Source organism: Gallinula chloropus (assembly GCF_964237585.1).
Source record: "Gallinula chloropus genome assembly, chromosome: 13".
Taxonomy (NCBI): Eukaryota; Metazoa; Chordata; class Aves; order Gruiformes; family Rallidae; genus Gallinula; species Gallinula chloropus.
Window position 1 is genome coordinate 10,172,932 of NC_140098.1, and position 25,208 is coordinate 10,198,139.

General features: G+C 44.3%; 1 protein-coding gene across 1 annotated transcript; it reads left to right on the forward strand.

The window, feature by feature from the left end:
- Positions 1 to 1,743: 1,743 nt before the first annotated feature.
- On the forward strand, positions 1,744 to 23,440 carry RBL2 (RB transcriptional corepressor like 2; the record flags this gene model as incomplete). The annotated part of the gene is made up of 22 exons (XM_084270194.1): positions 1,744 to 1,938; positions 3,435 to 3,565; positions 4,734 to 4,934; positions 5,663 to 5,727; positions 9,814 to 9,942; positions 10,824 to 10,984; positions 11,099 to 11,163; positions 11,855 to 12,041; positions 13,628 to 13,794; positions 14,437 to 14,546; positions 15,413 to 15,516; positions 15,881 to 16,018; positions 16,478 to 16,642; positions 17,179 to 17,290; positions 17,933 to 18,205; positions 18,706 to 18,980; positions 19,554 to 19,730; positions 19,904 to 19,975; positions 20,344 to 20,461; positions 21,588 to 21,790; positions 22,217 to 22,381; positions 23,153 to 23,440. The coding sequence occupies 22 exons, from the start codon at positions 1,744 to 1,746 to the stop codon at positions 23,321 to 23,323; spliced, it is 3,384 nt and encodes a 1,127-aa protein (XP_084126320.1). The 3' UTR covers positions 23,324 to 23,440.
- Positions 23,441 to 25,208: the final 1,768 nt, after the last annotated feature.

Here is a 25,208-nt window from a genome sequence, read left to right on the forward strand (position 1 = left end):
TAACCTCGATTTACAACAGCTTATACTCTAGCCAACTGTTAGATTTCTTAAAAAAAAAAAAAACCAACAAACCCAAACCAAACTACTTAACCTTAACCAAACACTAGCATTTCTCAACCGAAGGAAACTTTCAAATTAGGTATATTAAGGCAATGTGGATTTATTTTTTTTTTTTTAACACTGCCTCCTTTCAGGGGCTCACATGAGGGAAAGGCAATGCCGTTCACAAGATGCTGACATAAAGCAGCTCTGCAAAATGAGCACTTCTTTCCTCGCTTCTTGACCCTTTCAACCATGAACAAGACTCAGGAGTGAAAAATTCCTGTGAGGTGTTCAGGTAAGGTCTGTCATGCCTGACCCTTTTACATTCTCTTTGCATAAGGGGGGCTGGTTTGGGCAATTTCTTGCCTGGCAGGTAGACAACATGAACCACCATTTCAAAAATGTCACTGTAGCCACGGAGCCAGTACAGCCAGGGCCTGTGCTGTGACTGTGTGTTTTTTCTGGCCTCAAGATTTGCTACGTGCTTCTTGTGTTTTGCTATAGCTGCAAGGAAGCAACAGTTACCAAAGTCACCAGGATAGAAAGAATTTCTGAGACTATTTGCCTTGCTTTTGTGCAGCCCTATTTTGAAAAGGTTGGCTAGTTGGTTGTTTGGTAACCCAAAGGATTTTGGCAGAATAGACTGTTACTGCAGTATTTTATTTTCTACTGAGAAAGCTACTGCTGTTTTGTGCTTTAACGAATGCTGTAAGCCTAGCTTAGGAGGACAGCCTGACGGGACTATATACAGGTGTGTGGGTGGCAGTGCACATCCCCTTGGTGCCCTCTGTACCTCAGACCAGCTGCTCCCACCCTGTGGAGTTCAGTGTGTTAGAGATGGAAACCATTACATACAGCCTAACCCTTACGTTTTTAAGATCACAGTGAAATGCTCTGCCCTGGCAGGCACAGGGCTGCAGGACCAGGGCGACCCTGCTGCCATTGTCATCTTCCCGTGCTGCCCTCGGGCGCTCTCCCTGCTGGCTTCAAAAGGATGGACGCGCGGTCCTGCAGCCCTCTCAGGTTGGCCAAATGCTCTTTTCCTGACGTTTCTCTTCTCCCCCTGCCCCCTGCCTAGTTCGCTTGGAGCCAAAGCCGCCGGGAGCGGTCAGTAAGCCTGGGGCTGGGGCCCTGGCACGTTGGGTCTTGGCCTCACCCTCGCCAGGGGTGACCCGAGGCTGCCTCCAGCGGCCGGGGCTGCCCCGGCTGGCCTCTGGCCGCGCAGCGGGCGTGGCGCCAGCTCCTCTTACGTAACCGGTGCTGTTTGTCTCTCGCTCGGGCTGAGCCGGCTCCGCCTTAGAGCCTGGCCGGTACCAGCGCGGCCCCGCGCCCCCGCCCCTCTCCCGTCCTCCCCCCGCCACGTCGCTCCGCGCCGCCGGCCCGGCCGTTCGTAACGGGGCGGCCGCGGGTCGCCGCTGCCCGTGACGCGCGCGGTGACGTCAGCGTGTACGCAGTCCTTCCGCCCGCTGCATGCTGGGAGCAGGAGCCCAGAGCGCTACCGCGGGGCACGGCGGGAGAGGAAGGGCGCGCGCGCGGCCGGCTCGGGCGTTCTCCCGCCGCCCAATGAGAGGCCGCGGCGCGAGGCGGGGCGGAGCCTGCCGCCGGGTGTTTGGATTCGAACGTGCGTCGCGACCCTGAGGGGCAGCGGCGCAAGCGCAGTGTGCGGCAGGGCGGCGCTGCCCCCTAGCGCCGGGGTACGGGATGCCGGGCGAGGAGGAGGACGAAGCCGAGTCGGGGACCGGGGCGGGCGCCGCCGCCCCCCCCTCGCCGCCGGCCGAGGAGGGGGACACCCGGCAGCGCTACGAGGAGCTCTGTAGCAGCCTCAACATGGACGAGCGCGCCCGCTCCGAGGCCTGGCTCAGCTACCAGAGCATGAAGCGCAACTACACTCTGGAGGTGAGAGACGACGGGGCTGGGGACCGCGTCCAGGCAGCGGGGAGGGACAGCGGCCGCGCTGGGCGGACAGCCGGGCGGCAGGGAGAGGGTTAAGTGGGGGAAGGGGGGGAAAGGGGACGGCCCTCGAGGCGCGACGGCCTCTCCCTCACACCGCCTGGCGCCGAGGCGCCGCCCGGGCGGTATCCTGCGGCCGAGCTGGGGCACGTTCCGCCCCGCTCCGCCCACACAGCGCGGCCTCGGCCCGGCCCGTCAGCCCGCTCGGGGTCGCGCCTCAGCAGCGGAAGCGGCGCTGAGGGACGTTCTCCGCCGGCCCTTGGGGGTAGCGGGGCTGCCGCGCCCGAGGAGCGCCCGCTGCCGGGGGTGCCGGGCGGGCGGAGCGGAGAAGGGTCGTTGTCCGCAGTCCCGCTGGGGAAAAGGCGTTAGAAATAAAGGCGGTCGTACGGCTGCAGCCTTTCTGTTATTAGCCCTTCCGCCCGTAGATGCAGCACGGTTACGGGGGGGGGAGGTAAATGTTTAGCGACGGCTGCTCAGCTGCCCGCGTAGGCGCCTCCAGCGCGGTCGCAGTAAATGGGCTTTGCGCGAACGCGGCACCGAGCTTCGCGGGCGGTTGAAGGAGTGCGGGCTGTGTAACGCCGTGCTGCGGGGCGGTGACGCGAGGCGACGCGCCCGCTGGGTTTGGAAGGTGCCTTTTACCGGCTGGATTGTTAAAAGTGACGGTGTCGCTCGGAAGGGGCGCGGTAGGGGCGCGTGCCGCTGGCAAAGCCGAGCCCTCCCGTCACCTCTCGTCCCCAAGCCGAGCCCTCCCGTCACCGCTCGTCCCCAAGCCGAGCCCTCCCGTCACTGCTTCCCCGTAGGTCTGTGCTTGTCCGGTACTGCGCAGCCCAAGAAACCCACAGCATCGCACAGTCTTTTGTGCCCCTTCTTCACTGTCCCTGTCCCGTTAAAACGTCGGGTTTTAATCGAGGAAGGAGAATGCGATTTGAAACGTTTTCACTGGAATGAGTTTCTGGTTTTATGTACCAGATTGAGTAATTATTCTGTTGTGCAATGCAGACAAAAATGGAAACGATGTTTTTCTGTTTCCATTCTCTGTTCAGGGCAAAACAATTTTCTGACAGCAAGGACCTGTAGTTTTTAGATGTAAATGTATATACATATATATATATACACAGACATTTATAAACATATATATATATACACACATTAATACGGAGGCGGTACAAAATGTTATTATGGCAGAGCAGCAACAGCTGAAATGTATAAAGGTAACTATGTAACTTTACATTTGACACAGATTGTGTGAAGTATCTGCTTAGCACCTGTGTCTTCTTGTAGTTGAAAACACGAAGTAGCTCACTGCAACTTTGAACCAGGGAAAAAACTTTGTCACTGCTTGGGACCCCGTTCTATCCTTTTCCCGGATGTTGGGTGCTGGCTGAAAAGTGTGTTTTTCTTTTCAATGAAGTATTTTAGATGCCTGATGCTTTAATTCACAGGGAAACGATCTGCATTGGCTAGCGTGTGCCTTGTATGTGGCTTGCAGAAAAGCAATTCCAACGGTGAGCAGAGGGACGTCTGAGGGGAATTATGTATCTTTAACCAGGATTTTGCGCTGTTCAGAACAAAGGTAACTCCTCTTCTTGGTAACTTTTAAATGCCTACAAAATCTCAATGACTACTTATTAGCTTGTGAAATTTACAGATTGAGAACAGAGGCCACATGTTTGTCTTGCTTCTTGCTTTTAAGTGTGCCACACAAGTAGGACAGCTCCCTCCCTTTAGTCATTACTGTGTCATTGAAATGCTGGTTTTCCAAATCAGAGATTGACTTCCCTCTCTCAAAGAGAAAAGAATTCCTGAAGAACAGCTCTTTCTGAAGAGCCTGTAAAGTGTGAACTTCTCACAGGAGAAACTCGTTTTAACTAACTGTGAAAATAGTCCCACAATTTATCTTCCTTTAAGCAGACTTCACTTTTCATATGTTGGTGCTTTTTGAAACTGAAGCGATGCCAGAATTTGATAAACAAATTTGTATCAAACATTTTTGTCCATAAAGCAATGAAGAAAAACTTCCTGAAACAATTCACTTATGAAACTGATTGTTTTATAACGATGAGTAGATTGGGGGAAAAAAAAATGTTCTTATGTAGTCTTTTTCTGCCCGTTTCCTATATTGTTGGAATGTTGCTGTTGGTGTAAACAGTACAAAAGTGTTACTTTAAAACTTTTTTTTTTATCCCCAAATTTAGGGAATTGACTGTAGCAAATTGTTTCTGTGATTTGGATTGTAAAAGGTTAATAACAGTGAAAGAGTAGGTGTAGATAAAGGAGTGAAAACCAAATGAAAGCCATACTTCTGAAGCTACATTTGCTGAAACTTAGATTATTTGTTTTTCTTATTTTGTAGAATCTCTATAGCATTGTAGAACTTTGGGATTTGTTTTATTTAATAAATTATTCAGGAAAATGAGAGAAATCTGATTTTAATGTAATCTGTGTGACTGTTGGAGCCAACTGTATCTTTACGAGGAGAAGTCAGCACTGCAAATATATAGTTAATGTGGCCACCAACTGAGGATATAAAAATATTTTGTGAGCTGTCTGAGCTAATCTTTGTTTATGGGGGAAGGAGTGGCTCTGACTGTGTTGTTATGTTTGCAGTGCCACCATTTTATCAGTAGTTTGGAAACAGAAGTTGTGCTTTTGTTGAAAATTAATATTTTTGGGGGGAAAAGAAACCCAAACCAAAACAAACAGCAACATGCTTTCAGATCTAACCTGTTTGGTATTTTCAGCTTGATCGAGTTTTTTAACAAGATGAAGAAGTGGGAAGACATGGCAAATCTACCCACCCAGTTCAGAGAACGAACTGAGAGATTAGAGAGGAACTTCACTGTTTCTGCAGTAATTTTTAAGAAGTACGAGCCCATTTTCCAGGACATTTTCAGATATCCTCAAGAAGACCAACCTCGCCAGCAGAGAGGAAGAAAACAGAGGTACCCTCCTGGTATTTTTCCAGACTGATTTTAGGGAATTGCTAGTACAAAAATACAGTGAAGCTGCTCAGTTGATTTGTTTGTATTTTTTGACTGTATTTTCATAGTAGTTTTTTATAATATTGGATTTAGTCTGTCCTTGCTTGCCAGATTTTTCAGTCTTGTTTTTTTTTTTCAGTTTGCCAGATCTGACAGGCTGCAGGGAACCTCATCACTGCTAAGTTTCTATGATTGGGGCCGGGGGGGGAATTAAAATCAGTCTATAGATAGGAGAAATAATAGTATTTCTAAGATAGGGAAGGCTGGAAGAAGTATTTTACTTTATAGTAGAAGCTTTTTTCTTTGTTACTGTTCGTATTAGGAGTGCTGGGAAAAGGAAGTGCCAGCCTTCTTTCCTGGTAATTTTGATCTTAACAAGATTTCATCAGTTTGTGCCAGCACTTAACGTGGCTTGTGATCTTTCATGGTAGTTAGTAGAGATTGATTCCTTCCCATTCATTACTTTTTTCATTTTTACTACTGTGAAGTAGGGTATAAGATTTTGGCGACGCTATAGTATAGCTTAATTTTCTTTAGAATGACTGGATGGTGTGTGATGCTCTGTGGATGGTGTGTGATGCTCTGTGGATGGTGTGTGATGCTCTGTGGATGGTGTGTGATGTTCTATCAGTCTTTTCTCATCGTTTGTCTCTTACTGTTTGTCTTCTTGCTGTATTTTTCCCTGAAAGACGACAACCATGCACTGTGAGTGAAGTTTTCCAGTTCTGTTGGGTGCTGTTTGTTCATGCAAAAGGTAAGTGATTTGGAAGGGATTAAGCCTTGTTTTGTTAGTCATTGTGTGGTATCAGTCTGTAAACACTGAACTAGTGCGGGCATCTCTGAATTCAAAAATGCCTTTGGAGAAGGAGCCTTCTCAGCCCGAGGGAATATATTCTGTGTTCACTTCCCCAGCTGTAAATTTTACCACACTTCTAAGGTAAGCAATATATCCAGATAGTTTGGTAACCTTTATGTGGCATATTCTTACATAGTTTCTGGCATTGTGGAGACTTATCCTTTTCCAGAGGAAAAGGTAGTTTAGGATTGTGGTGAATTCATCTTTAAATGTTGTTTTAATTAACGTGAGGGGGGTGTGTGTATATATATCTATATATATGTTTACTAGGAATTAAGAATATTTATATCCCCCCTAAGTTTCCAGCAACACTGATGCATTTTTTCCTACAGCCTAGTAAAACTTGTCATAAAACTCTAGGCGTGAATAGTCTCACACTAGTATCACAGATAGCATTCTAATAGCCTTTTTGCCCCCCTGCCTTTTTAAAAATGAGTACACAGCAACTGTATCAAGTGACTGTATGGGTTCCCAAATAGGTCTGCATGTGCCTGTCTTGCAAGGGTGATTCTTCTCTTGTGCGTTGGATGCAGCCGTTTTATACATAAACGGCTGGCTGCTCTGAAGCCTCAGATTCCTTTGGAACCTGTAAGAGGATCCTCCATTAATAAGCTTTTGTGGAAATAATGTGATGACCAGGCAGTACACTGCAATGTATATACAGCCGTTATCATAAGAACAGCCTCCAGGCTACAAAGAGGAGTAGAGGTTTTCAGCAGTTTTTCTTGATAATGACTGATGGGAGAAAAAGCCACAGGAGAGGACAGACTTAAATCCTTATTTTAGGCTTAAGTTGTTCAGTTGTATCATGTAGCAAGCTAAAGTCTTTCTTCATCAACCCTGGGTCTTAAAGAGTTTCTGCATACCAAGGGCTTTAGTCAGGCACTGCTTGGATGAGCATTTGCTGGGAGTTCTGTGTAAGAAAACTAGAGTTTTGAGGCAAATAAAGACAAGGTTTATATTTCTCAGTGAAGGAACATCTTTGTAGATTCAGTTCCATTAATCATTTCCATAGACCTTTTTCTATTTTTGTTCATTAGAAATTTTTGTAGACAAAAACCCAAATAGTTTAAAAGGAAAAGGATAAAAGGAAGTTTGGTTTGGTTGGTTGGTTTTGGTTTGTGGGTTTTTTTCAATTTCAAAGTAAAGCAGTGTTAGGATTCCTGTAGCGTGCTGTGATTTCATTAATTGCCTACTTTTGTGGACAGGACTGTCACAATATTGAGTTACCTGGCACTAGTTTTGTTCAGTACAGATTAGTCTTTCTTTCTATGCTGTACTACATCACAGAGGGTTGCCAGCAGCTCCCTGTGGAAGAGTTAATGGCATTATTACTGGACCCTCACCATCATCTTTGTACAAAGGTCGAGGAGGGTGTGGTGTTGCACAGGTGCTGTACTGAACATGCCTTCATGTAGAAGGTGCCTTTTTCCAGTAGTCTGTAAATTCCACTTTACTGGGGAAAAGAAACCTTTCCTAAACAAGTACATCACTTGCAACCCTAAAACACAATATGATTTTCATCTTTTCTTTTTTTTTTACCCAGTCTAGAATAGCTCTCTCAAGTAGTATGAAATATTCCACAGATTTCAGAGGAGAGTTAGCACTGTTCTGTACTTTACTCCCAGGCAGTCAGGACTTCACTTCTTTAGCAGTTAGGCAGCTGAGGGAGGAAGTAGGTCAGCCTGAAAAGTCATAGATTTTTCTTTTCCCTTCTGTAAAATGCTCACTTTACAGGTAGATTGGATAGTTAACAAGGTGCAAAGGGACTTTGAGTCTTCCTATTGGTAAATTATTGATCAAGATACTTGAGTAAGTACATCATCAATTAACTACATGTTAATTGGCAAGCAGTTTCAGACATACAAATCAACTTTGTAGAGAATACCATGCTGAAAACACAGCCACGTCAGTTTTACAGGAAAAGGGAAATTTACAGTAATTGTAAACAGTAAACCTGGTAAGTGACTAGTGTCAGGCTTGCTGAAGTGTGGCAGCACAAAAATGTAAATTGAATGTTGACCATTTAAGGCGTTAAATGTTCATGTTCAGTTTTGCTCACTGTGTTTTGAGGGCTGGCAGTAATCCTTATCGTGGCAACCGCACATCAGTGGCAAGTTTAGGCTTGTCTCTGATATTTCTGGGAGCCTGAGGATCACTGTGTTCAGTTTCACTAGTGCAGAAAGCACAGGTCTCGCTCCTACCTTCAGTGTAATGCTGCACAGACAGGGGCTTCGTGTAGCGATACTGCGCTGCTTGCACGCTATTTGTAAGACTTGATCTTTAAACTCTCTATCTTGACCTTTTTAAAATGGAAATTAGAAAAATATATCTCTGCTGTGCTGATATAACTAATTTTTATTGTTTGGTCCTGGGTTGTGCAAAGGACTAAGAAGCTGTTGTTTGGAAGGTCCTTGAGAAATCATTTGGGTGAAATTACTGGCACTGTAAAATTAGTTATTTTGTTTTGACTGTGCTGACAGTAACTGTTGCTGTGCTCAACTTATAGCTATGGAAATGAACCTACATTACAAGAGTTACTTCTTAAACATTATTGATTAACATTGTTATTGATTAACATTTTGCTCTTGTATTTAGGACTTTTGTTGATTTGCTGTGAACCTTGAATGATTTGGAAATAACTGATAAATTCATAAAGTTAATAATAGAAATTTCATGTTGGCTTCATTATTTTAAATTGTTCAAGTTATCTGTATGGAAATAATTTTTAACAAACATGGATTCAAAAATTTAATACAAATTTGACCAAACTAGCATGCTACTGGTAGCATAATTTAGAAAAAGTCTTTAATCATATAGACCTTCTGGTGTGCTCCAAGTGAGCTTAGTACTAGCTGATGGATTTCTCGAAGGAGCTAGATGTGTTCTTCATAGTGGGCCCAGGTAAGTGTTTTGGAGCTTACCTGGGGGGAAGGCGGTGGGAAGAGATGAGTTATTAGTATTGACTGATAGAAATAAAATTGCATAAATCACAGTTCCATTAATTTCCATATAATATTCCTCTAAAGGAATATCATAAACCTAAATGAGTTCAGTTAAGAGTAATGAATCAATATAATCTTTGCAAAAGGTGATAAAAGAGTGAAGAGGTTACAGTGATTCTTTTCTACAAGAAGAGATAAATAAAAAGTACTTTAGAGGTATATAAAATAAAGCTAGAGCAGATCAGAGAAACACATCTGTTTGTGAAGTCCACAAGAAGTTCATTGTGTTGCTGAGCATGGCCCCAAGCAAGGTTTTTGTAAAGAAGACAGATTGGTAGAGAAAAATAATCTCCTGACTGGGAGTTGCATCTGGAGTCACTCTGGAGAACAGGGGAATGGAAGGAGGGGGTAGTGGTTGCATTTTCTGGACAATAACGGTCATTGTTGGACATGGTCTGGCCTAGCAGAAGTTAAAGTTCTTTGCAACACTTTACAGCACTGCAACCTGGGGTAAAAAGGAGGGGCTCAGTCAGAACCCACTCCTCCTCTTCTGTGCCTTTAGAACACGATTCTGCTTCAGGCAGATGGAGTAAGAACCTGTTGCAGGGCGTAATGCTGCCAGACTGCAGGGCTTGTGTTGCCACAGATAGGGGATTTTTTTTTCCCTTGAGCCAGTTTGCATTATATGGTTCACACAGCTTCCAGTTATTTACATGCTGATTAATCGGATTTCTGACGAGGGAGTCTGCAGTATCATGTTTATTGACATTTTGGCAAGGTTTGTTTTCAAAACAGCACAAAGTATTTGAGTTCTTCCCCAGTTAATGCTATTCCTGAAAAAATGCCCTACCATTACATTGCTGTACTTTATGAAGCTTGTGTTTTACTGTGTTTCTATCCAGATATTTATAGGCACCAAAGCCTCTGTTTCCAAGACTCTGTTATTTATTGCAATACAAATCTCAACAGTTTATTTGTTACAAGAAGTCTAAATTGATGCTAATTTTAATTCATCTCTTGTGTCTTTCTAATATTAAAGGAAATTTTCCAATGATCAGTGATGACCTGGTCAATTCCTACCATCTCTTGTTGTGTGCTTTGGATCTAGTCTATGGAAATGCTCTGCAGTGTCCTAACCGTAAAGAACTTCTGAATCCTAATTTTAAAGGTAAGTCAAAAAAAATTATCCAAAGCCTGCAAGAACTTCTAAGGCTCTTGAGAGCAATGTGAATCTGTGCAGCAGAGAGTAAATTGAGTGATATTGATATGAAATATGTGGGAATTAATATTTTCTGTATCTGGCTATACAGTTAGAGTTCTATTACTGTAGCACGTAATAACAGACTACTGAATTTTATCAACAATACAGTAAGTGAAGAATTTAATTTTCTATGGAAACACCATTGCAGGGAGTTCCAAAGTAAAAAACATCCATTAATGACATATTAATGGTAGAGAAAGAGCACATCACGACACGGTCATTATTGGACACAGTCAGACCAGAGAGTTTGTGTGAGGCAGTGGTTTGGAAAGACACAGAGCTCAAACCTGAGAGTGGCAACTGGATTGTTTCTCTGTCATTTCTGGATTGTTGCTGTTCTCTTTCTGAAGGAGTGGAAATACGTGTTGGCTCAGTAACCGCAAATGCAAATGGCAAGAAGTTTCCGTTTAATTTCTGATGTAATTCTTTCCAGACTTACACTGCATTTTCAGTGCTGTGCAGTATTCACATTTACTTTGTGGTGGTTCAGATATGAGCCGGGACTGTCATGTCAGTTTTATTTAAATAAATTCTATAGTTCACAAGTGTGTGACTGGTTTGCTATTAGAACAGATTTCTTGATTTGTATCACTAAATATCTGATTTTTAAAAAATCCCCAACTCAAACATTAGTTTTGATAATGTTATCAAATTGAGTGGCATTGTATAATTAATAATTATCTCAAGAGAATCATTTAGTTTACCATTTTAATTTCACACTACCTAAACTACTAAGAAGAGAAGATATGGATTTGCAAAATTAAAAGATGTAATACTGTCAATTGTAGGTCTACCTGAAGACTTTCATAGCAAGGATTATAAAGGATCATCTGATCCTCCCTGCATCATTGAAAAACTGTGTTCCTTACATTATGGATTAGTTTTAGAAGCAAAAGGCATAAAGGAGCATTTTTGGAAGCCATATATACGGAAACTTTTCGACAAAAAGGTTGGTCAATAAATTTGTAATGTAGAAAATTTTCTCCTTCCTTATAATCTGTAAAACCTTAAGAACTGAAATGCCTGTCCTTTGTTCTTGACTTAGTTTTTAACTGTCTTACAGCTTTTAAAAGGAAAAGATGAAAATCTGACTGGATTTCTAGATCCTGGGAACTTTGGAGATAGCTTGTGAGTTGCTGTTTTCATGGTTTGGTTTGCACTGGTATCCCTCTGAACTGTATGGCAATTGCACCCGCGTGATGATGGGCATTTTACCAGTAACGCTGGGTATTGCATATTTGTTAATGTTTAGGTGTTTGATTGCATTTCAGTTCCTTTTCTTTGAGATGGCATGGTCTGAGGCATATTTGAAAGAGGAATGATTCGTTAGGGTGGTGTTCCTTGATGTTGTCTTCTATTTTTATGTTTCTACGGTGCCTCAGTTTTTGTTCTTGTCTATAACTCAAAGTGTTATTGTGAAAAGGATGTGGGAGCACATTGAATGAGTGGGAAGTGGGAGAGAAAAATCAGGTTTGGAGATATTTCCTGGTAAACCTAGAGGTGCTTATGAGTAAGACTGTTTTTCTTTCAAATGGTAAGTGTAGTTTATGGTGATGTGATGCTGCAGAAGTTTGAGGAGTTTCCTGCCAAATACAAGTTTTTAGTATTTTGTTAGGTTCCTCCAGCAGTTATACTAACTAGCAAAAATAATGTCCCGGCCACTGCTGTATTTTAAGGTGCTGTAGGTTCTAAAGGAGGTCTGATGCTGAAGTCAGGGTTAAAAGTTCTGAAGCAGAACTGTGTTCCTTCAGTACTCCGGTGAACCTAGTGCTGTTTAAATAATTGGGGTGCTGTATCTGTCTCCTCCTTTCTATTGTAGCAAAGCCATCAACAAGGCCTACGAGGAGTACGTTTTGTCAGTAGGGAATCTGGATGAGCGCATCTTTCTTGGGGAGGATGCAGATGAAGAAATTGGAACTCTCACAAGGTGCTTGAACACAACTTCAGGAATGGAAACAGCTGAACGAGTGCAAGTGAAGCATAATTTGCAGCAGCACTTTGACAGAGTGAGTATGACGTGACCTGTGTTGCTGGTTTTGTATGGAGAATGAGTTGAGTTAGTCTGTGTCTGATCAAGAGAAGTGGCCACTAAGGTATTATTTATTGTTTAAGGTGATCTGGGAGTGTACACAGCATAGGTGAGTTACATTTTGTAACTCATTAGATATATTGTTTACTTTGGGGGTTTTGGACAGGACTGCTCTAGGCATTTGGTTTTTCTTTGAATAAATTCAGTATAGAGAATGTTTAGGTAATTACCTAAAGAAGAACCTTGGTGTAACGCTTTAGGTGAAGATTTTCAAGTAGAAGAGAACAGGCAGTTCTCTGTGGCTGTTGGGCAGGTGCCCAATTGTCCTGTAGTTGTTGGCACCCTCTGGGTGTCCAGCTTCCCCTTCCCTCACATCTCTGTCACACCTGCAGCAGTTTTCATTGAGCATACGGGAGCTGCTCAGCGCTCTGCTCTCAGCATTCAGTTTTTACCTTTTAACCACTATGTTTCAGATGTCAATATCACTCCTGTTTGCTCTTAATTCAATAGGGAATGGTTTTCACCTCGCATGCCTAAAAGCATGATGGATAGACAGGTCTGTATATATGACTAATAAAATATGACCATAGAATACGGTCTTTGAGATGATAAAGACTACGTGTTTCCAAACAATGAAGTGAAGACCGGTAAAAGTGTCAGGGCCTTCGTGTTACTGGAGTAGCTTTAGAAAAACAGGCACTAGCTTCGAAGGTAAGATATGTGATTATGGGGTATCAAAATGTTCCTGAAGATGGAAAAGAGATCTGAAAGGAGGAAGGATACAAGGCAGGCGAATAAAGAAAGATACAAGCTCTATCAGCACAATTAGCAAAGGGGTAAAACAGTCTGGATCACTGAAATAGTTATGTCATCTTTTTCCAGAGTGGGAGCTGGTTAATGGCTTTCAACACTCTGGAGAGAAAGGATCAACATAACTTCACCTGCAAAATCAGTGCAACTAGTTAATTCTTGCTCTATTTAAATAAATTTGCTGTTTGGCTGGCAGAGATCTGGGCACGTAACTCTCATAGGTTTCTGTCACGATGGAAGAGTGAGACCCTGAACAGATGCAGTGCCTGTGCTGTTGCACACTCCAGGGAGCTGATCTGATGGAAACGAATTAAAATGCTGAGTGTTAGATTCAGGATTTTCATGTCCTGCTGTGAGGACACTCTGGCTCAGTTGCTCTTCTTGTGAGCTACAGCTACCTTCGGTACTGACAGGAAGGGGCTGCTGGGGGCTTTTGTTGGGGTTTTTTTTTTGATTGGCTTGATTGTTTCACACTTCACTCCCAGTATCTGCATGTCAGTGTGAGGTCACATCCTCGCCGTTTATACGTTCATAGGGAACTGTTTGATACAAACATTCAAGTGACACAGGTAAATCTCTCGTTGCTGGCTGTTACCTGACATGGGCTAGTTTTGGCTCTCTGATTCCCAGATGTTTTTCCAGGCATGTGTCCGAGCACAGGGTAAGAATTCTACAGCTGAATGCTTCTAGGTTATGACTATACTTAAATTTTATGATCATGTACGGTTATATGCTTATTTTTTGTCTTTTTAGTCCAAATCACTTAGGGTTACAACTCCACTCACTGGCCGGAAGTACATTAAAGAGAACAACCCCTATGTGACACCAGTTTCCATAGCAACATACAGTCTGAGCCGCCTTCATACGATGCTGGCAGGACTGAAAAATGCCCCCAGTGAAAATCTGGAGCAAATACTCAAGTAAGTTTGATGTTTAGCTCACCAAATAATTCTACTTCTTGAATAGTTTTTGTAACAAATTTTACAGCATCATTCAAGATCTGAGTCAGTCTTGAAAGGTTCTGGAATAAAATAAGATGCAGAGAGACATTTACATTTCAAAAGACTTTGTCCTCTTTATGTAGACACCTTTGTCCTTGAGAGATCCATGGCTGTATGAACACATGGCCTCTTAAACCCCACACTTGGGAGCTTCTCTAGCAGCATACTGCTAACACGTTTTCAAACCTTTTCTTCTTCCTGCTTAGCAAACCACTCCATGCTGTAGGAGGTTCAAAATCTAATAGATTCTGCATGTAAATAAACTGTTGTCTCACGTGCAGATATGTATTTAGAACCATTTTCATATCACATAGGAAATGCTGCTTATCCCTGATCACAGAGAGATGTGTGTATTCACTACAGCCCGTGCAATACTAACGGCATGCTGTGGACAGTTTGCACTGCGTACGCAGTGAGGCAGCTCTGGGGCTGTTTCTATTGCTGTGCAATCCGTTTAGCTTGTGTTTGTGTTACACTATAAAAAGAGTAGTAGTTTTGTTTGGTTTTTTTTTTCCTCTCAGTAGGAATAGCATGGTGAAAACTCTTGGGTTTGATTTTCAGGGGGTGTTCCAGAGATCCTTCTCAATCTATTGCCAACAGAGTAAAAGAAATGTATGAAGTATACTGCCAGAGCATGCAGGCTGAAGGAGAATTCAGTAATTTTTCCAAAGGTAAGAGACATTTTTACTGACATGTTTAAGAATTAAAATGGCTGTAAACTCATTGACCTCTTGTCATTAATTTACAGTTTTACTACAGGTTATGCTTTAGCACAGGTGCCTTTCTAGTACTGTTGTCTTTTCCTGTATTCCCAAGCCTCAACCCTGTGCATAATGTCTATAATCAGCCTTAGCTTTAATCACTGGAACATGACGACAGGTTCAGCTCCATAGCAAGGAAACAAAAATCACTGCTAAGGACAGCAATTTTTCTGTCAAATTTAAGATTAATAGTGATGGCTTGAATTTCTGTGATAGTAGTGAAAAATCTGATTAATTGTAGTCTCTTAAAACCCTGCAGCAATTTTGGCTTGCATACAAGGATGGGTTAGTACAGATATTAAAATAACAACAGAATATTATTTGCCAAGGTGTCGTGATTTGTGACGTGCGTCACAGATGAGGAAGGTGCTTTTGACTTGGTGTTCAATAGGCCCTTACTTTGTTCTCATCAGCACAGCTGCTGCTGTGGTTTCTGTTGCACAGTGCAAGCAGGATCCACAGGGGTATCCTTTAAAGCCCACGTTCTGGTGTTGGAACATGTACATTGTATTACAGCAGTCTGAAGGATTCTTCTGTGTTGGGTATTTTCATCTAAATGTGGGTTTGCTTCCAACTTACCCTGCTCTGCACGCTCCAGTCAGGGCAGCAAAGGAGATGTGTTCCTACATTAACTACAGATTAACTGGTTTAGTCCTCAAAGCGTTGTAGCTACAGCAGCACAGAAATCCACACTGTTATATCTCTGTATCTAAAGATAAAAAATAGAACTCTTCTGCCGTGTTTCACAATACTGTTCCAATTAAACACCCCTCCAGATGTTGCAAGTAAGCATTTTCGTTGTGCTGAAGTGCTGTACTACAAGGTCTTGGAGTCAGTCATTGAGCAAGAGAGGAAGAGGCTGGGAGACGCTGACCTATCGGTAAGGAAAACTAATCACACAGTATCTCTTTATTAACATTGGCCTTACAAAAAAAGGAAGCCAGCTGTACTGCATAACAGACAGATATTCAAAATGACTGTAAATCTCAGGTAAGGGGCCTGTAAACACACCTGGACAGAAGAAAAAGTGTAAAAGAAAATCACTTGTGTTGGCAAGCACAAAGCTACATGAAATGTTCCCTGAGTGAAGGTGGCGCATTTAGGATTCCATTCTGTCTCTCTCTTACAGAATAACATCTCTTCTTAAAAGCTCAATAACCTTGCCATTGAGGCAGAACAGAAGCAGTTTACTGGTCTGTAGTTACACTGTAAATTAGGTATTAGAATTTGCAACTCTCTTGCAGGCAATACTGGAGCAAGATGTGTTTCACAGATCCCTGCTGGCATGCTGCCTCGAGATAATTACCTTCACATATAAGCCACCTGGAAACTTCCCGTTCATCACTGAAATATTTGACATTCCAGTTTATCATTTCTATAAGGTAAAGTGCTTGGCAGCTGGCAGTGCTTATCAAACACCCTATCAACTTCTATTAAGTAATCCCCTCACCTATCTGTTAACAGAGGCATTAACTCTTTGTTCCCAGCTCTGCCCCTTTTTGTACTGAAGCAGTCTTACCCCAGCATCTGTCCTTCTGGAGCCTGTCTGACATTTGAACTGAAAATACCAGGAGCAGTATCCCAGTATCTGTATAGCAATGGGTGGATTATTGTTTTACCACAGGCTCTTGTAGCCGCAGCAGTGCTTGACATGCTTGTTTAGAAAGATAAAGATGGCTGGCTTGCAGTAAAACTGCAGGACAGCCTGCAACTGAGTCACAGTAATGCAGCCTTAGTATTTCTAATCATCTCTTCTTCCTTCAAAATAAGGAATTAGATGTTTCTGTAAGAAGAAATATGGAACGAGTACATTATGTTGATCATAATTATCTGCCTTACAGGTAATTGAGGTTTTCATCAGAGCAGAGGATGGCCTGTGTCGGGAAGTAGTGAAGCACCTTAATTACATTGAAGAACAGATCTTGGAAAGTATGGCATGGAAACAGGAATCCATACTGTGGGACCGAATCAGAGACAATGACAACAAAGTTCCTACATGTGAAGAGGTGAGCACCGCTTTGTGTGTCCCACAGATTTCCTCATCAGTCAGGACCGCAGAGAATGGATGCCATGCCCTGAAGGAGAGAGGCTTTACTTGTCCCAAGTTCACTTTCACCCTATAGCTCACAAGTGCAGCAGAGACAGTAAGTGGGAGGGGGTGGGGGGTGCTCTGTGCCGTTCATGGGCATCTCAACAGCCAGCCCCAACCAAGGTGATTCTCACCTGGCATTTGTATAGTGTAGCACAAAAGGGGTCAGAACAGACACGCGGTCACTCTTGAAAAGCCTGCTAGTCAAGAAGAAAGGTGGTAAGAGGTACAGCCTTCTACGTGTAGTCACAAAAAGGTTATTGCTGTACTGTGGCTTCTGGAGTAGCACCATCACTGCAGCCTTTCGGTTTGGCTGCAAGCTAGCTCCTCCATTGGTTTTTTCTTTTCTCTATACTGTTTTCCATTTCAACAGCTGTAGTGCAGAAGCTTTTAAACTTTTGTTAGAGTGTCTGTACCGCAGAAGGAGTACATAACAAAGACTAAATCTTTCAGGTAATGCCACCTCAGTATTTTGAGCGGTCTGCTGGGAGCAGTGTTGTAGGTTCACCATTGACGCCAAGACGAATAAACGAGGTTCGTGCTGAAAGCGGAGGCCTAGGGAAAGGTGAGACCTTTTTTAAGCTTAACACACACACCTTAGCCTGTGGCTTTAACTTTGAAGTCACAGGGGTGCATAGCAAGGGAGCAGCTTTTCTGCCAATGTATAGTTAATTGCGAACAGTTGTAAATGGTAGTTCTGTTGTAACTCACAGCATTAAGTCAAATGTCGAAGACCGACACATTCATTACTTTAGTATGAACAAAACACTGGTGAGAGAGGGTGTTCTTGGCAGGTTATGTATATGAACAGCACCTCTGTCTGCATAGGTATGTACATTTCAGTAATTTATCCACACCTACTCCTTATGTTCTAGGTAGTAGCATCTGAACAGGGTGCTTTATTGTTACACCAGAATAGAAACTCCCCTATACATGTAGTTATGTGAAGTCTCAAGCTTATCTCTGGAAAAATAAAAACATAGTACATTACTTTAGAAGTACTAAACACAGCATTATCTGAGAACATTTCAGCAATGACAATCTGTAAGCCACAAACACAGGCCTGTGGAATTTTAAAAACTGTTTCCTGAACAACTTTGTATGACACGTTTTGGTTCTTGTCAGGTTTCTGTCACAGTCTGGTCTAGTAAGGCATTATACAACAAGAATTCAATATAGATGTTTGTTATGTTTTTGTAATCCACAGGCCTTTCGTCCTCTCCAACTACACTGTACGACAGATACAGTTCTCCTACAGCCAATCCTACAAGGAGAAGACTGTTTGTCGATAACGATAGTGCCTCTGACAGCGGAACTCCCGTAAGAGTTTCCCAGCAGCCCGTGGTAAACACGGTGCCAGTGCAGAACATGAGCCCTGAAGCCATGTCAGTAACCCCAGTGCCCGGCCAGACCCTGGTTACAGTCGCAACTGCCACCGTAACTGCCAATAACGGGCAAACTGTGACAATACCAGTACAAGGTAAGAGGAAAATTCCTGTAGAATGGTGTGGGGCTGTTCCTGTCAGAATTAGTATGCAGTAAGGGGTAAGAGGCAGCAATATGCCAGTGGAGAGAAAAGCATGTTTAAGGATTCACAGTTGGGAAGAACTGGGTGAACAGATGAGCAGAATTCAGAGACTGGACACGTACAGCACGAGGATATTCTGGCCACCAATGGTGAGCTCATAAAACTCAGTTACCTGAGGAAGCCCGTCCTTCCTGAACTAGCATGGTGGGAAGGTCTCATTCGTATGAGAAACAGTTCAAGTTCATTGTCTCATTAGGATGAAGTCAACAGTATTTTGATGAAAAAATTTCATATACGATATACTATCTTGTTAAAGATATAAGCAACTAATGAAACAACTACTGAATCCTTAAAAAAACCCTACCCCACAACAAAACCAGAGCCAGCCCCAACCACCTACCCCTGACCACAACTTGGTCTGAAAGAAGACTTTTCAATTTCTTAAATTACAGGCATTGCCAATGAAAACGGAGGAATAACCTTCTTCCCTGTGCAAGTAAACGTCGGTGCCCAGGCTCCAGCTGTGTCCAGTCCCATTCAGCCTCTTGGCACCCAGAGCCTTGCTGGTACCCTGAATGCGCCGATGCCGGGGGCAGCTCTGCAGCTGCCAGGCCCGGTAGCTGTTCAGCAGGTCTCTCCTGGAGAGCAGAGACAAGCCCAGCCCTTCGCCGCTGCCACGTCCGTCAGGCCTCGGAAGATGGGCTCGCTGTCACTCTTCTTCAGAAAGGTACCCCTTAGTCCAGCCTGTGCTGTATTTTGGTACGGCCTCAGTGAGTTCTGAAATATACACTTATGAGTAGTAAGTGAATATGCAACCTGGACGTCAGTCTGTACCCTTTGTCTATCCCTAAACATACCTGAAGAGTGGGTTTCTTTGGCAGGCAACTGTCCACTTGCCAAGGAGCAGGTCAAGCAGAGCCACCACCAGTGGGGAAGCAGAGTCTGTATGTGGGCAGCAGGCACTGAAGAGGTGTCCTTTTTTCTTTAAGGCTCTTTACTAAAGAGGCTCTCCATGGAGATATGGCTGTTTCTTCAGTACTGCGGGTTCTGCAGGTCATGCAGCACCTTCCTGCGCTCAGGACAACTCAGAATTCCAACTTAAAACACACATTTTCTTAGTATCAGTACTGAGAAAATCTGTGGCTTATGGGCAAAACAGTTGAATGTAGTTATTCTTCTGTCAGCTTACTGTCTGCCCATGTTGGACAGGGCGTGACAGGGCTCGCAAGGCCGACCTGTCCTTCAGCCAGGCACAGAAGGCAGCTGTGCTGGGGCCCTGAGCTCTGTCTCCATTCCCCAGGTCTATCATTTGGCTAGTGTGCGCCTGCGAGACCTCTGCCTCAAACTTGATGTGTCTGATGAGCTGCGGAAAAAGATCTGGACGTGTTTTGAGTATTCCCTGGTGCACTGCCCCGAAGTCATGATGGATAGGCATCTGGATCAGCTGCTGATGTGTGCCATCTATGTCATGGCTAAGGTAAGGTGAACGAAGAAAAAAAATCCACCAAATGTCTGAGACTAAGCATTCCAAAGATTACAATTCCTCAGAAAATCCCCAAACCCAGCCAAACACCACACACAAGCACCCCCAAGCAAAGAAAGAAACTTCACTGAAAAGCTTATTAACCTTGTGTGTTCATCTCCTCTTAGGTTACTAAGGAAGACCGATCATTTCAGAACATCATGCGCTGCTATCGGACACAACCACAAGCCAAGAGTCACGTAAGTACAGCTGGTATCAAACTGTGTGGTCTCTGGGTTATTAAATGCCTTGGTTCTATTTTAGGAAGTGGTTGCTAGTTAAAGTAACACCAGTCTGTGAGCTGCTCTTCCCCCAGAGACGGCAGTCACATCCAAAACTCCGCTCCCGCCAGCCTTTTATGCTAACCCACACCTAAAACCAGGGAGGCTGCGAGGGCCTGTGGGCAGCGCTCCTCCCAGGAGGCTGTGGTTTCCCCTAAGAAACGATTTGATACCACAGCCACATTTCTAAAGAGCGGGTCTGTTGCGCAGCCTGCCGTTTCCCAGCGACGCCGTTGCACACCACGCTGCGCATGGCCCCTCGGTTACGCTCCTCTCTCTCCCTGCAGGTGTACCGGAGTGTCCTGATAAAAGGCAGGAGACGCCGCCGCTGCTCCGGCAGCAGTGATGGCAGCAGCCAGCAGAACTCGCCTACAGACAGGAACAAAGAGAAAAGCAAAGAAAGAAGTGAGTGATTCCAAATTCCAGACCCCTGCGTTTAATTCCATTTCCAAAACAGCGTAAGGGTTGGATTGTGTGTTGCCACACCCCAAACAGTTCCCACTCAGACACAATTAAGAATATATTGATAACATTTAATTCAGCATATTAACATTGCTATAACTGAAGGCTGGCATGATGCCCACTTGGACAGTTTTGAATCTATCACCACATGAGCTTACGCTGACAGTTGGTGCTGAGAAGAGTTAAGTGAGGGCTGGCCAGCACGCAGAGTTACTGTTCGTACACCGAAGAACAGTTGCTGTAGAACAGAAGGGAAATGGGTGCCAGCCCCTGCTAGAGTCACACTGTTACCCAGCACAGTCCAGGACTGCAGCAGTTTTGCTGCAGTAGTTGGCTGGCTTCAGAGACAGGAACCCAGCAGCTTCCCCCAGCAGCTGTTTTGGCATAGCTGACATCACGGAAGCTTCCTTCCTTGATACTTGAACTGACACCTCCTCCTTGCATCAGCCTGTGTACAGGGGAGTGACAAAACAGTGCTGTGCATCCCCACCACCGCATTTCAATACCTTCAAAAGATGATGCTATAATCTGTAGGTACTCATGTTTGCTGTCAGAGAGGTGGCAGGGAAGGAACAGGGAGAAATCATATATTTTTCAGCTTTACACATTAAACCATGAGGAAGAATTACAAAGCTGAGTATTTCTGCTACTATCTGGAGGAGACTGACGTTCCTTATTTGAAATTGTGCCAGCTGGCAACAAGAGCGAGCTACTGTTAACAGTGCAGCGCCGCCGCCTGTGCGAGGGAGGGTTAGCTGTGCTCGAGCGTGCTGACACTCAGCTTGCACAGCAGCGCCACTTGCAGTTTGTGCTCTAGGAAGTCAGGAGTGAACCGTGTTTGTACACACGTACGCAGCAGTTTGGTCCTTGACAACATACATACTGCTTTTTTGTAAGGAAAGATGCTAAGGGAGCAAAACGAGCACCACTGGTCCTGACACCAGACTGGCACCCAGAGTCCTGCAGTTTACACACCTCACACCTAGAACGCAGTTCTGTCTGCTGCCACGCATCTGGGAGCAAGTGACTGCCCTGCTGACTAAAGGAGGGGTTGCTCTTGCCTCCACAGCCAGCAGAGACTCCAGCCCAGTGATGCGATCCAGCAGCACTCTGCCTGTACCGCACCCCAACAGCGCTCCCCCTACTCCAACCCGACTGACAGGTGCCAACAGCGACACAGAGGAGGAGGAGCGAGGAGACCTTATACAGTTCTACAACAACATCTACATCGAGCAGATTAAAGAGTTTGCCCTGAAGTACACATCAAATGCTGTAAGTGAACTTTTGTGCTTTGCATTAGGAAATGCGTGTTTGTACTGTACATGTAGTAAAGTACTCTTAACTAGCCTCACTGTGAGCACATCCAAGGGATTAGATGTTTATGAGAATAATTTCTCTGCGAGGACACACTCTGCTGCTGCTGTGCTAAGTACTTTCAGTGTTTATTTGCTGTTTCCTCCTGTATGAAATGCACTGAGCAATGTCACCTTCCAGCCTCAGACAGGGTTACACAAGTCAACAAATAAACGTGAACTAATGTGGCTAACAGCATGACAAAACTTTTCTGCTCCAAATATGTATGACATCAGTGGGAGAAATGTCACTGCATTTAAGGGGACCAGCTTACAAAGACCTTGCTGTAGTAAGATGCGAGATCAGATACCAACCCCTGACTCACTCTCCTTTTCTCTTGAGCAGATGGATTCTCCTCCACTCTCGCCCTATCCCTTTGTGAGGATTGGCTCCCCTCGACGAATACAGCTCTCCCAGAACCACCCAGTATACATCTCACCACACAAAAATGAGTCTATTCTGTCTCCTCGAGAGAAAATATTCTATTATTTCAGCAGCAGCCCATCTAAGGTGAGACTCGAGGGGGTCAGTTTGCTTTATAAATCCTTAATTCTATCTTTTCTTTGTGGTAATGAAATTAGAGAAGACTCTGCCACACACCTTCCTATTTCCAGTGTTGAACACTTACTTCCTCAGCTAACGCTCCTCACAGTGTCACCTCAGGCCTAGAAGAATCTGTAAAGCAATGAGGTGCCCAAGCTGCTTGTGTACTTTTAAAAGTCACTCTGGGTACTGGCACACCTGAAAGATGCAGGAGGCGTGGCTGTGCTACCCTCTGCTTTTGGGTAACATGGTGACTTGGCACAGAGGCTGCTTAACGAGCAGAACACATGGCTCAGTCACATCCTCTTACCTACCTAGTGGGGAGAAACCCAACAAACAGGTCTTAACATGAAAAGACTTACCTGGTCACAAGGTATCGGGCCTGTAAGCTCTGGTCACTAGGAATGAAGTAGAAATCTTCCCTGAGAAGCATCTTCATTCCAGACAGGAACTGTTGCACCTACAGCATAAGATAACAGACAGAACAGCCTTTCAGCTTCTCGTGCACTGAAACCTGCTTGCTTGAGTCCAAGTCAGACAGGATGGAATGATCTGTTCCATTCCACAGGGATGGAACAACCAGTACAGGGGTGAGAGAGGTTTGTCTGGTAGCACAGAGCTCCAGGAACAAAGTACACATAATCCCATGGGCATGCAATTAACAAAAGATTACTTTATACTCTGGTAGTCACAGTAATGAGTGATAATTCCACTTTTTCCCCCCCCTCATCTCTCCAGAGGCTAAAGGAGATTAACAGCATGGTCAGAACTGGAGAAACGCCAACGAAGAAGAGAGGCATTCTCTTAGAAGATGGCACCGAAGCACCAGCTAAGCGAATCTGCCAGGAGAATCACACGGCTCTGTTAAGACGGCTACAAGATGTAGCAAATGACAGGGGGTCGCACTGAGCCCAGTGTTTCAGCACAGGTATTCCCTCTGCTGCTCGGCACGTTGCAGATTCACCAGGCCTTGGCAAGCATCCTCTTCCCACCTCACTGCCCTGGCCGTGCCCAGTCTCCTGCCAGATGGTGCTGAGCCTCTATACCTGTCATGGGGGGCCAGAGCAGAGTCTCCATGCGGCCGGGACAGTGAGGACATGCCACTAGCCAGCCTTGCTCTGCAGGTAAACTCAGCTCCAGGCACGCCACCCCTCTCCAGGCCCTGGCAAGCAGCTGAAGAGCTTTTTTGTTCTTGGAGAATGCATCCCTTGTACAGCTGTATCTTGGAACAGGCAGTGAAGTCTGTTTGCTCTCACCACTGCCTCTTGCTGCTTTTATCAGGGCTTTACATCTTCGTCCTTGGATTAGAAAGTCACATGTGCATCAGGCATAGGAGCACACCTGTGCAGCGGTGTCTTGATTTTTGTAGTAACAACCACCACAAAAATAATGACTTAGGAGTTACCTTCTGGCCAAGTTCAGTTCTGCTTGGAAAGGGAAGGTAGGAATGGTCTTTTTAAGCCCTGAAGGAAGCCATCTGAACAGATCCTGTCCCTATTCAGGACGTTTTGTGTGCCCCCACAGCCATCACATTTTGCTTTACTATTTGGGCACCTCCTTGTATAAAGGTAGATCATTTTGTTTATGCGTTGGTTGTAGCTGTGCAATGTTTTCAAGTGAACGCACGTTCAAAAGGTGGCACTTTGGATAGGGCTGTGAAGCGTCGTTTTAAGGCAGATTAGATTTGCTGTATATTTGCAATGGCACTTTCTAAATGTGAATAGTTTTTTCAGATGTCTTTCTGAAGTAAAGCAATTTGACTTCTGTATTTATTTTCCAATTGACATCTCCCAGCTCCCCTCTTCAGCAAATGGCATTAAGATTCCTTTTCAGTCATTGTATGTGCAGTAATGGATGCAGGGAGCTAGGGCTGTTTGCTTTTTTCCAGGAAACATACATGCTTGTCATGGTTCCTCAGATTGCTGTACTGGAGAGCCAGGAACTGCCCCCCTCGCCTACTCAGCAGCGGGACGGTGGTGTCCGTCTCTTGCAGCATTACTCAGCTTTTGTGTTTGGGGTTAAAGGATGGGTTGGGGGGGGTGGGGTTGCTCTGGGCTTTTTTTAACCGACTAAATCAGGCTGCCTGGGAGAAATCTCTCCTCTACTAACAGGATAAAGAAGTGGTGCAGATATTAGACTTACTGGTTGTTCTAATTTCAAATAGTTCCAAAATACCAGACTTACAAGGACAGCACTGAACACACTAACAGCTGGTACAGGATGCCAGTTGCTGTTGGAAGGTGTCACTGGGGACAGTGGTGGTGTTCCTGTGAGGCGTAGCACACTCAGAGTACAGGTGGTCATAGAAGGAAGCCAAAGGTAAAAGCTCCATGTTTTCAGTCATTCCTGCTCCTGTGAATAATGGGCAAATTTAGGACTTAATTTCACTGCAAATTCAGTTAGAGTAAAAGAAAAGCTTCTTTCATTCTTACCTGCACAACACAAAGACTGAAGTCAAAACATTGTGTAGATGTTTCTGTAAAAATATTTATGAAACTGTCAGACAATTCTTGTTACTCTGTACCATTTACGTTCCTTTGTATGAGAATATCGCAAGTGTATTTTTCAATAAAGACTTTATAAACTCACCATTTTATGCTCCTGTTTGAAAAAACACACCGTAAATGCAAGGCTAAAAATAACCTGTAGCTCTCAAGTGCCAGGTCTGTCTGCTTATTGTGCTCCTATCCCAACAGCATGTGAGACACTTCAGATTGCAAAAACTTCGCTCAGCCACTGCAGTTCCTATTTTCAAAGCAAAGAAATCGTGCCTGGTAGGCACAAGAGGAGGAAA